This window comes from Equus caballus, chromosome 26, assembly GCF_041296265.1.
Source record: "Equus caballus isolate H_3958 breed thoroughbred chromosome 26, TB-T2T, whole genome shotgun sequence".
Taxonomy (NCBI): Eukaryota; Metazoa; Chordata; class Mammalia; order Perissodactyla; family Equidae; genus Equus; species Equus caballus.
Window position 1 is genome coordinate 46,016,750 of NC_091709.1, and position 11,747 is coordinate 46,028,496.

Below are 11,747 nucleotides of genomic sequence, written 5' to 3' on the forward strand. Positions count from 1 at the left end.
GGGCCTCATGGTTTCCTTTTAGGGGACACAGTTCAGCCCATAATAGTCACAGCGTTTACTGAGAGTTCCCTCTGTGCCAGCGCCGTGCGTCTGGCTTGCCCGGTCCTGCAGCACACCCACGCCGTGTGTAACGTCTGCGTCCCAGCTTGTCCCCTGGTCTCGTTGGTCCCCGCCTTCCTGCTCAGAGAGAAGCAGCAGCTGCACCTGGTGCCCGTGACCTGTGCGTCTGTGGGAGGGGCCCCTCCACAGGCTGTGGGGTTGGCCCAGCCCGCATGTGGGGAAGGCCCACTGCAGGGCGAGGTTCTGCCGCCTGGCGGACGGTCAGAGAAGCGGACACGCACTGAGCAGGCTCCAGGTGCACGCTAGTACCGTCCACTTGTTTCTCCCTCGTGTGGACCAAAAATTGTCTATAGCTGTCAGGGTCCACCAGGGACCAGGAAGAGGGGTGGGTGCGTGTGTCCATGCCCATGTGGGGGGAGTCTGTATGCATGCATGTGTATACATGTGATGTGTGCGCGCACGTGTGAGAGTGTGCAGCATGCATGTGTATGTGTGTGTGCACGCACTTGTGTGTGTGTGCGTGTGTAGGAAGAGATTGATTGCAAGGAAGTGGCTGGCCCCTAGTGGGGGCTGGCAGGGCACGCCCGGGACCTGCAGGGCCGGTCGTCAGGAGGGGTGGGCTGGCAGTGTGCGGCAGGAGCTGCAGCCCAGGGTGAGCTTTCTTCTGACTTTCCCTCCGGGACTCCTGACAGTCCTGGCCTCCTGTCTGCCTGGAGCGTTAGATGGTTTGCCACCCTCTGGGCTGCTTGCCCAAGCAACAGACCTGTGTCCGGCGTGCTGCCAGGGGCCAGCACCAGCTTCATGCTGTCTGTGGCTGGGCCTCATCAGAAGCATGAGCTCTCTTCCCTGTCCAGGAAATACCCTCCAAGGAGCCACGTCCCTGGGTCAGAGCTGGAGGCGGCCAGTCATGGCCACACCTGGGCCCATGGGGCTGCAGTGCCTCTGTTTCCCTGATGTGCAGAGGGGACGCTGGCGCAGGGGGACAGGGTGGGAGGGTGCCCTCCTCCCGCTCTGAGGCCTTTCTCTGACCTGGCACAACGTGTGGTGCCCAGAGCAAGTGGGTGCTGGGTGGGTGACCCCCCCCGTGTGTGTTTACGTGTGTGAGTGCATGTGCCTGCGTGCATGGCGGGGGACATGTCGCCCACAGCCTGCACTGGGCTCTGGAGCAAAGGGCACCCACCGCCTGCCTGTGTGATCACAAGCATTTCTCTGAGGCGGTTGCATAAGGAAGACGTATCAGTTCCTCATTGCTCTGTGGCCCCGGCTACGAGGGGAGGGCAGCGGCTGCCATGCCATGACTCAGGGACCAGCCTCTCCCCGGCCTGGAGAATGTGACTTGGAGTCCACACTGGCCCCGGGGCACCAGAAACTCTGAGTGTGTGCGCACAATTCAGGGTCTGCACAGGAGCCTTTCAGGTTCTCAGAGTGACCCCACGAGAGGGGGGGAGTCCCGAGCAGCTCAGTGGGCGCTGGCCCCACGGGGGACAGCGGAGACAGCCTCCCACCTGTGACAAGGCCCTCCCTGTCTCCTGCCCCAGCCTCTCCATACCAGGCCTGCCGCTGTGGCTCAGCCGGCACTTTCCTGAGCCTTGGTTTAGCCTGGTGGGTATTTTGTCACAAGACATTGTGCCCTCGGAGGGCAGGGAGCTCCAGACCCTGGGTGTTACAGATGTTTGTTGACTGAATGAATGAGCAAGTGAGTGGCTCCCAGAATGGGCAGTTGTTGCTTGGTGGTGTGTGTGGTTTTGCCACCCTGGAGCTGGGATGAGGAAGGACAGCGGCCTGGGTGTGGTTGCTGTCTTCCTGTGGAATGTGAGCACAGGGAGGGTGTGGCATGGGGGCCAGCAGGCATGCACCCTTGGACCTGAAGCTGCAGGGAATGGGGATGGCCGCTCTGAGCTAGCAAAACTGCCCCACGGTGGGCACGAACTGGTGAGGGTGGGCTGGGACCGGGCTGCGGTGCCCCATGTTCTCGGCTTCTGTCATCTGCATCCCGTTAAGCCAGACCATGCAAGAGCACATCTGAGGCGCGAGTTCCCGTCGTGCCTGGCTGTTTGGGCTCATGGGCCTGGGGCAACGGCTGCCAGAGCCCCGTGTGGGTGCCCGGGCCTCAGCTGATGCGCTGCCTGTGCTCCGGCAGGTGATGGACGTGCTGCACTCGATGGGCCCCGACACGGTGGTCATCACCAGCTCCGACCTGCCCTCCCCAAGGGGCAACGACTACCTGATTGCACTGGGGAGCCAGAGGATGCGTGAGTCCTGCGCTGGCCCTTGCCACGGCACTGGGCTCCCTTCTGCCTTTCCGCCCGCCCCATGTCCCTGAGTTTTCTGAGAAGCTTTTGGGTTCCATAGGAGGAAAATCATGCCATACTCAGCAGGTAGTCAGTTTCCTGAACTCCCGTCACCTCAAGAAAGATCAGACTGAAAACAGAATCAAAGAAAGGTTTTTGTGACACGGGGTGCGATGGAGCACAGGGTGCTGACCGGCTCCCCTGTGGTCACCGAGCAGCTCTCAATGCCCACCACCACGCGGGCAGCTCAGGGTCCACATCTCGTCTTACGGGCTCAGGGGCCACATGGAATGGGCCGGCTCCTGGGAGACCAGGCGTCCGCATGCCTCCCCTCCCACGGAGCTGGGTCCCATGCTGACCTCACTGGGAGGGCGTTCCGTGCCCCACTGTGTTGGTGGTTCACTCATGCAAGTGCCACCTGAGTTGGTGTTCCGTGCACAGCATTAAAATGACACGGAAGGCGGGGCTCACACCTAGGCAGCCCGTACGCGGCCTGCTGGCCGATCCCTCTGTGTCTGTGTGAAAGAACACTCGCACACTCACATACACTCGCCCTCACGCACACACACCCCACTCTGTTAAGTTCACACGGTCCCCACAGTTCTAGGTGCCCTTGCTACTCCCCCGGGGCTGTGGTCTCCGTCCTCGTCATATCACGTGTGCTGGCCTCTTGTTGAGCTGCACACTGTCCCCCCAGGCCTGCCTGACTGTGTGGTCCTCCGGGGCTCCAGTCTTCCACTTCCCCCCTTGGGACAGGGGCAGCTGCTGGGGGGGCGTTAGGGGCACCGGGAGGCACTGAGCCCTGGGCGGGCAGCGCTAGCTTCCCTGTGGCCTGCAGGGCAGGAGGAGGGCAGGCCAGTTTTCCCCCCGTGGGGCTGGCCCTCTGCTGCCGAGGGGCTCGGGTCCCAGCCAGCCTTGCTCTTCTCCCCCAGGGAGCCCCGATGGCTCCGTGGTGACGGAGCGCATCCGCATGGAGATGCGCAGGGTGGACGCGGTCTTCGTGGGCACCGGGGACCTCTTTGCCGCCATGCTCCTGGCGTGGACGCACAAGCACCCCAATAATCTCAAGGTCAGCAGGACACACCCCTCCCTGCCCCATGTGCCTCTGCGGGGAGCTGCTTCCCATGGGCCCCAGACGGGGAGGGAAGACGAGGCTCACCGTGAGCCGGGGGCGGGGAGGGTGGTCGGGCTGGGCTCCAGAGTCCCCGTCTAGGTGAGCCCCAGCCCCACTCCCCACCATCTCTCTCGTTTGTGAGCAGGGGCGGTCAGGGTGCTGTGGGGGTCTAGACAGGACGTGTTTAAAGCATCCTGGAGTCGTCCGGGTCCTGCCCGTGGGGAAGTCCTGACCCAGAGGGCACCTGAGGGCTCTGGCTACGACTGAGAGGTGGTGTTCAGCCTCAGTAGCTAGGAGCATCCTCCAGGAGAGCAGCACCGTGCAAGTTTGTCCTGAGATTAACTCCTGCAGTGACCTTAGACTGGCGGCTCGCAGCCCCTTGGGGCATGAGGGGCGGGCTCTGGAGTCAGACTTGCTTGGATAAGACCTGTTTCCAGGTGTTGTCCCCATGCCGGTGCCCCCTGCTTTGTGTGCAAATGCCCACAAATGCATCTGTGTAGAGAGAGCCATTTTGCTCAGGCAGTGCTGGGAGCACGGTCCGCTGCTAGACGGATTTGGTGAATCGGGGTGTGGGGTGCGGGCTCTTTTCTCTGCGCTCCACGGTGACCCCAGGAGTCACGGCGCATTCTTTGACCTCCTTCTGTGCTTTGAGCAGAAGAGCTGCATTGTGATATCTTATCTGATTGTTCTGATGCCCAGCGGTGACGACCAGCACATGTCCTGCCTCAACATTGCCGAAACCAAAGAATTAGAAAGCCAGTGCACACGGGGCCATCCCAGCCCTGGGGCCCCTTGCATGCCCCGCTCTGCACACCTCAGTGGTTCGGGTGGGTGGTGCCTGCCACCGCCTGAGAATGCGGGGCGGGGGGGGGGGGGGGGGGGGGGGGGGAGGGTGCGGTTGGGAGGGGAGGGGTCGGAGAGAGGAACTGGCCTCTGTGTCCGCTTGAGGAGGGAAGAACTTGGAGGTGGGGAATCTGGGAGTGGATTCCCCTGAAGCTGTCTTTGCCGGGCACCTGGAGGGGCCCCATTTCCCCTGGGACAGATGCTCGCCCCCCTCTGTGTTTGTGAAATGCAGGCCTGGGGCTGCACCCCTTCCTCTCCCCTATGAGGGAGGCTCAGGGGCGAGTGCTGTGACACGAAGCTGACAGGTGCCCGTCTCCTCGCCAGTTCCGCCCCCTCCTGCCTCCCTCCTGGGCCCAGGGTGAGGCAGACCTGCCGTGTTTAATTAGCAGCCACGGGAGCTCCGTCTGGTCCAGGCAGCCACATCTGGACCAGCTGGTGCCTGGAGGAGGCCTCGCTGCTGGGCTGCCTAAGGCCAAGTCTGGGTTCAGCGCGGCCCCGGCTCCCCGAGTTGGTGGCGGAGGGGGCGGGCATTCCACTTGCATCCTCAGCACCAGCTAAAGCCTGAGTCTTTGACTTTGAGACACCGGCAGGTGATGACTTTGGCCAGGTTTGGGGCAGGAGCTCTTTCCTGTGTAGCTTCTTTATGACCAGTTCATTCCAGGAACAGTTATTAAGAACCTACGACATACCAGGCAATCCTGACAGGTCGCGAGACACAGGCCCGCCCCAGAGTTGTTTGTGGTCGAGAGGGAGGCGGTTAGTTTAGTAGGCAGGCACCTGCTCAGCGCTGGGATCTTTGCGGTGGGCTGTCCCGTGGTGGTTTGGGGAGCATGTGATGGTGGTCAGGGCCCTGGTGACTCAGAGGACGGGGACGGTGCTTGTGTCGGTGGGAAATCCCATTGGGGCGGCAGAGGGAGCAGAGAGTCGAGTGGGGGGGGGGATCTAGTGCTTCTCTCCTCCCTGCAGGTGGCCTGTGAGAAGACCGTGTCAGCCATGCATCACGTTCTGCAGAGGACCATCAAATGTGCAAAAGGTACCGCGTAGCCTTCCCGCAGGCGGGCTCGTTGGCCGGCGCTGTGTCTGGGACCCTCAGTCAGAGAGGTGGGAGAGGGAGACACCCACTGGACTCTGGTGTGACCACTTTGTCCCACTGTGAATGAGGTCCCTGCCTTCCGCCGGCTCCCTGGCCTTGGCCTTCAGGCCTGGGGTCATTGGGCAGCAGCTCGGAGCCCCCTTCTGAGAGAGGAACTCCTGAGTAATCCAGACGGCGGGGGGCTCGGACGAAGGCAGTAGGAGGAGAGAAACTAAGCATCGCCTCTCCCGGCCCCGCCCGCTCCGTTAACGCTCTGTTCGTTCTGCAGCCCAGGCTGGGAAAGGACTGAAGCCCAACCCGGCCCAGCTGGAGCTGAGGATGGTCCAGAGCAAAAAGGACATCGAGAACCCGGAGATCGTCGTCCAGGCCACGGTGCTGTGAGGCCGCGTGCACCACCTCCCGACGCACAGCGTGTTGGTGTCTCCATTTTCATTCCTGTGAAAAGTGTAACGTCTGCCTTAGAGCTGTGACCGAAACTTGAGATTTTTTTTCTTTCATGAGTGTCCAGCATCCACTGGTCTTAATTGTGAAAACGTGCCAGTTGTGCTTTTTAAAAATAACAAAGCGATCACAGAAATTTCTAATTTGGAAACAGCTCCCCTCCCCCCGAAGGCTCCTGGGCCTCCCTGGAAAACCAGCTCCGTGTTGACCGTCTCAGGGGTGTCCTCCTCGGCTGGCTCGGGGGTCTGTGGGATCCCCGTCCCGCGTGGGCTGGGCCTGGGGAAGCCCCCGTGTCTGTGCGTCTCTGAGACCGTGCCCGGTTTTAACTGTCCGCATCAGAAGAATTATGCCAAATATCTTTATTGCTGTTCTGCCCTTCCTTCTTTGTTCCTGCATCAGAATGTTTTTATTTCTGACTTTGCCGCCTGTTAGATCCCTGGGGATTTCAGATGTTCCGCTTTCGTTCTGCCGTATGGACAGGTTAATGCCAGCGGGCTCAGACACACACAGACCCTGCACTGTCACTTTGGTGGGGACCTTTCCAGGACCCCGAAAACTCAAGTGGGTCCGTAAATCTCACGTGTATCAGCGGGACCACCTTGTAACTCACTGGGGGACGTGGCAGAGATAAAGAAAAGTCTGGTGCTGGGGGTGATGACTGGGTCCTTGTGAAAACTCGCCTAGTTTATGGTACAACAAGTTAAGCCCTGTGTTTGCCACCTGCTGCTGGTGACAAATGCATTGTGCCATGGTGTTAGTGTACAGACAGATACAGAGGGCTCCTGCCCCCCACTGTCGGCATATTTCACCCCACCGGCCAGTTACCTCGTAGCCCCCCTTCTGCGTTCTGTGCCGGCCAGAGGCCAGGAAGCGAGAGGCTTGCAGAAGCCGGCTCTCGTCCCTCCCCAAAGCTGAGAGGGGAGGGGGCAGAGCTTCAGAGGAGCAGCTCTCCGTGCCTCGAGCGAAGGCCACACCTAGGCCGTGACTCTAGTCCAGTTGTCCACTGCCGGGTGCCCCTCCTGAAGACTCAGCGTATCTTGATCTCAGCAGCCCCCCGTCTTGGTCTGGGGGTGCAGAGGTTTGCATCTCCCGGGAACCTACAGCCTGGAGAGAAGTGGGGAGATGGCAGAATGTGGGGGGCCTGGATGTGGGCCCCTGGGAAAGCACATTCCAAGGACAGCCCTTGTCCCCCCATCCACAGCGCTGTCCCCCTAGGCAGGCCCTCTCCTGGAGCCCGCACCTTCTTTTGTGGCAGTTCCAGTGTCTTCCAGAGGGCCTCTCAGCTCTCCACTAGAATTGTCCTCACTTAGTTGAGAAAGCCCTAAGGGGAAGAGACCCCGGTCTCCACCGACTTGCTGTGCGACTCCGCTCTTCTTTCTTCTCCGCTCTGCTCACGTTCTGAATGTCTTAACTCTCAGGCATCAGCGTGCCCCGGCGGCCCGCGCACAGGGTCAGTGGGTCTCGGCTCGCCATGGCGGCCAGCGGGTCAGGGCATGTGTGTCCCTGTCGTGTCTCCTGGTTCCGAGGACCAGGCTCCTCTGTGCCTCGGGGCGCAGCCCACTGGGCCTGGAGAAGGAGGAAGGCTGTGGCTGGCGGCCTGGGGGGGGCAGCCTCCCCAACACGGTGAGCGGGGGCAGCCACAGTCACTCAGGGCCCTGGGCCTCCGTGGCGCCTTCCACAGAAGATCCTGTCACTGCCGAGTAGAGCTGGGGAGACGGCCACATCGCCAGCCAGTGGGAAAAGCTGCTTTTCTTTCTTTTTTACTATCAAGAGCAAGTGTAAGACTAGAGAAAGAACCTGAATGTATCCCTCTTCAGCGCAGTGGTGCAAAGCCGCCCTGCAAACCCGGTCCTGGTCGTGGGGCTTATTCTGCGTGTACAGTGCCCTTGAAGGAGGCGCACCCTGCACACACGATTTGCTCCTGGGTCCTTTAGGTCTTATTCTGGAGGCTTAGCCCCCGACACAAGCTCTCATTCATTCCCTCCCTTTATTAGACATAGAGTGATGAGACTGTTCCCCCTGTTGAGCTTTCTGTAAAATCATGGATTCTGGCGAGCCCCAGACCTTCTCCTGTCTCCTTTGGCTGTAAGGCCCGGACCACAAGGAGAACTTGAGGCTTGAGCCCTCCGTACCGAGCAGGAAGCACTGGGAGCTCCTGAGAGCCTTTGCAGGGTGGAGGCTCACGTAGAAATAACAGCTTCCATGGAAAACTGTATCCAAAGCGTACCTTTCCTCGTGCTGTTGCCAACCTTGTGCTGTCTTAGGTCCTTTCTGCGTGGACATCTTCCGTCTGTGACAGCAGAGGCTCTGGATGGTCTGTGTGTGGAGTTTCCCATCCAGAAGTTACCCAGGGTCCATTGGCTTGGCTCTTGATACAGGTTGGGTCCAAATTAGAATTCGTCTTTGTTCTTCCTTTCCCATGGTTCAGTAACATGCAAAGTAATATTTGTTTCGAGATGAGAGATGTCTTGGCCTTGAATCGCCTGCTGATGATCAGACTATAGATTTTTAGTACTTTCCAGTTTTTCAAACCTTCTCCTGTAGACCTTAAAGTGGAGTTATGAGATATGAATCCTTTTCTTTTAACCAGTCTTGAATCGTTGCCTCGCCTGCTGAGGCCGTCCTGTTCGTCTGTGTTCTTTCGCAATACATGTCAGTGATGGTCAAAAGGAAGCCTTGTTGTTTGTTCTTAAACGTGTTGCAACTGATTTGCAGCACGTTGGTTCGTGCCCCAGTGGACCGAGCCCGGCTTGGCGTGACTGTGCTGAGTCAGTGGAGGGTGTGTTCAATGTCAACAGCGTGCAGCCTACACCGTGACACCTGAGTCCTGGTGTAACAGTCACCTCCCCACTGACGTCATCCACGGCGAGAAAAGAAACTGTGCATTGGAGCCTCAGGCCCCTGTGGAGATAAAGCAGAGGGTGAGTCCTCTGATCCCAGAGGAGCCAGGCGGGTGGGGCCTGGGATGACTGGCTACCCTGAGTACACCCTGACCCACAATCCATCTCATGGCTTAAACCTCATTTCGCTCCTCACCTGAAATGTACGAAAGAGGAGGTGAGAGTGTTCTGGCCGCTGGACCTCCATGGCACGCACACCCTCTCCTTGTCCTCTTGCCCTTTGATGGGACCAGCTGCCTGGGGTGTCCGGGACCATCTCGATGTGCATCTGAGGCGCCCCGTGACCACATAACTGCATTCTGGTGCCAGAACAGCTAGGAATCCGTGTCCTCCTCCTCTGCCGCCCGCTTGTCCCTCGGGCCTTCTTCACGTGCGTCTCCCGTGGGCTGGGGTCCACTCAGCCCCTGCCTGGGCCGAAGGAAGGGAGTGGCGTTTGTGAGCGAGCAGAATGGCTTCTGTGCAGACGGGGATGCTGTGAGGGTAGTCTTGGCTTTCTGAGTCTGGGTGGGAGCCACATGGCCCCCCACACTCAGTGCTGCCTGTCAGAGGGGCACGGCTGCTGAGCCCACCTGTTTTCGTTCCAGGCCACCTCCCATGCCAGGCTGCAGGGGCCTTCCCTTCTCATCACTTCTTGTGGCTCTTTGCATTAAGACTTCCCTGGAGAGCTGTCTCCTGTGTCCTTGGAGAGGGCACTCAGAAGGACCCCATCCCTGGGGAGGGCAGCTCTGGGAGGCCAGGTCCACTACCCTAAGCCTGGGAAGACTTGAACGTGGGCCCAGTTGGTCTGGATGGACGTCATTCCTCCAGGAGACCCCTCCTATTCTCTCCATTTCTGCCCTCGGGCACTGGTCAGGCAGGTCTCTCAAAGTACAGTGATCGAGCACCCACACACACGGCCTCGCTGTGTGCAGAGCTGGCGTGCACATCTCTGTGCTGTGGTCGCTTTGTGACAGGTAACAGGTGCAGAATCAGGTGGCTGGAGGTTCTTCTGCAGCCTCTGCCAGTAGGGGGACAGTGAGGGCAAAGAAGGAAGGGCAGTGGTGGGCAGGAGGCCCCGGCCCCCACCCTGGCGGGTTGCAAACATCAGCCGCCTTTCTAGGAGGCCCTTCTTCAGTGTATTAGTTTTCTCTTCCTGGTGATGGAACCAGGCTTTTCGGTCTGTATCGTGCTGCACAGGGAGTGGGGGCCCTGCACATGTCCGGCAGAGTTCCAGAGGCTCGTCCTGACATCACCGCTGGCTGGAAGGCTCCACTGGACGCGTGGCCACTCAGCCAGGCCTCACAGTTCCTAATGTCGTGGGCTTTTCGTCGTGCGTGCATCTTCCTGTGGGCTTCTGCAGTTTATTCTCAGTGTGAAATGGTTTCTGTTCTCAAAGTGCGGAGACATTGATTAAAAACAGTGTCTTACACACCACATTCCTGCCTTTCGTTAGTGATCTGTGCTCACAAACAACAGTGTGGTCATTTGTTTAGGACAGAATTTAATGAGAAACTCTAGATCTGACTTAGAGAATATTTTAAAACTTTACAGTAATGGAAATTTCTTCCTAGAATTTTCTTTTTAAATTCTGGCAGAATAAACAGGTATAAACAGAATAAGCAGCTTTCCCAGTGTCTGAGCCAAGCAGAGCCCTGTGCTCAGAGCCAGAGGCTCTGGGCCATCTCTGACTCCCGGCTGTGGATGAGGCTGGGGGACCCCCAAGCCCCAGGGTGAACAAAGCCCCCCACCTATGGCCTCCCCTCAGCACCTGGCCCTACGCCAGTAGGGGGCCAGTTCTGATTTTCTGCAGCGGGAAGCCCATTGTGGTAGGAGATGCCTACATGAGGCTGTGGGCCACTCTCCCTGGCCTGGGGCATCGCTGTCCTGAGGGTTGGCTCTGAAGCCAGAGAGCAAGGGCCAGCCCTTCGTCCGGCAGAATTGGGCAGACTGGAACAGACAGGAGACAGTACCACCCTGAGCCCTTGTGCTCAGGAAGCTCCCAGAGCGGCCTTGGCCCTGACGGGGAAACTGGTCCTAATGAGTCGAGGGCCCAGCCTGCTCACCCACCGGCTCTGCAGAGCCAGCCGCCCTCCCGCATACTGTTCTGAGCGTGGGGCTGGGTTAGCTGGTGGGAATCCACTAGACTGAGCTGGCACAAGGAGGGTGAGTGCTGGGGGATGGAAGCGGGGACCCGCCCCCTGGGAGCAGCCTTCTGGTGTGTCCCGAGGAGTGAGGGGGGTGGAAGCCAGCCTGCAGCAGGCCCGCAGCCCTGGCGCATCCCCGCCAATGCCTGGAACCACGGTCTTGACAGTGGGAGGTGTGGGTCTAATGTTGGGGAAGTGGAAGTGAATTCTTCATTTCCCCCACCCAGAGACAAGAAGTATGTGGGTGGTGTTTTGAATGCTTTTCACTGTATGGCTACATATGTTCTAACTTAGAATTTTACTTGGAATTTCGGCGAAGGATGGCAGACCTGGACTGACGGGACCAAATGCTGGGGCAGAGCCCAGCCCATGTGGACCTGCTCCTTCCTGGAAGGGAGCACAGATCTGGGCGGCTTCCCAGGGTGTAACGTAGTCTCAGAACAAAGCGCCTCACCCCTTGGTCCCAGCTGCAAGGGAGGGACTGTCTCTGTGGGTCTGGGTGGTGGTCTCCCAGGCCTGCGTCCTGTGCGCGTGTGGGTGCGTTTATAACAAAACTCCCTGTCAGCGTATAGAGGCCATGTCTGTCTGTGCTGGTCCTGTTGACTTCTGATTATCCACAAATAAATATTTTCATGCGATAGTGTGGACATGTGATGCTTTCTTTTCCCCCTGGGAACTCCCTTTGTTAATGATCCTGTCCTGGGTGGCTGGCCCATATGCTCATGCAGGGGGCTCCAGGCCCTCAGACTTCCTGCAGGGTTTGCCTAGAAATCAGAGGGGAGGGGGGCTCCCTCTCCTGGCCCCTCCCTGCCAATTCTGAGGACCAGCTTCAGGCATTGATCAAGTGTCACTGCTCCTACTGGGTCCAATTCCTTCACCCCA

General features: G+C 59.2%; 1 protein-coding gene across 2 annotated transcripts in view; it reads left to right on the forward strand.

Annotated features, from left to right (window-relative positions):
* The window catches only part of PDXK (pyridoxal kinase), a 33,398-nt gene extending 21,895 nt beyond the window's left edge, over positions 1-11,503 (forward strand). For both annotated transcript variants that reach the window (XM_001491196.5, XM_014736409.3), the window contains 4 exons: positions 2,201-2,312; positions 3,284-3,420; positions 5,275-5,341; positions 5,670-11,503. In XM_001491196.5, coding sequence (XP_001491246.1) covers positions 2,201-2,312; positions 3,284-3,420; positions 5,275-5,341; positions 5,670-5,782 — 429 coding nt within the window. In that variant the 3' untranslated portion in view covers positions 5,783-11,503. The remainder of the gene's footprint in view (positions 1-2,200; positions 2,313-3,283; positions 3,421-5,274; positions 5,342-5,669) is intronic.
* Positions 11,504-11,747: the final 244 nt, after the last annotated feature.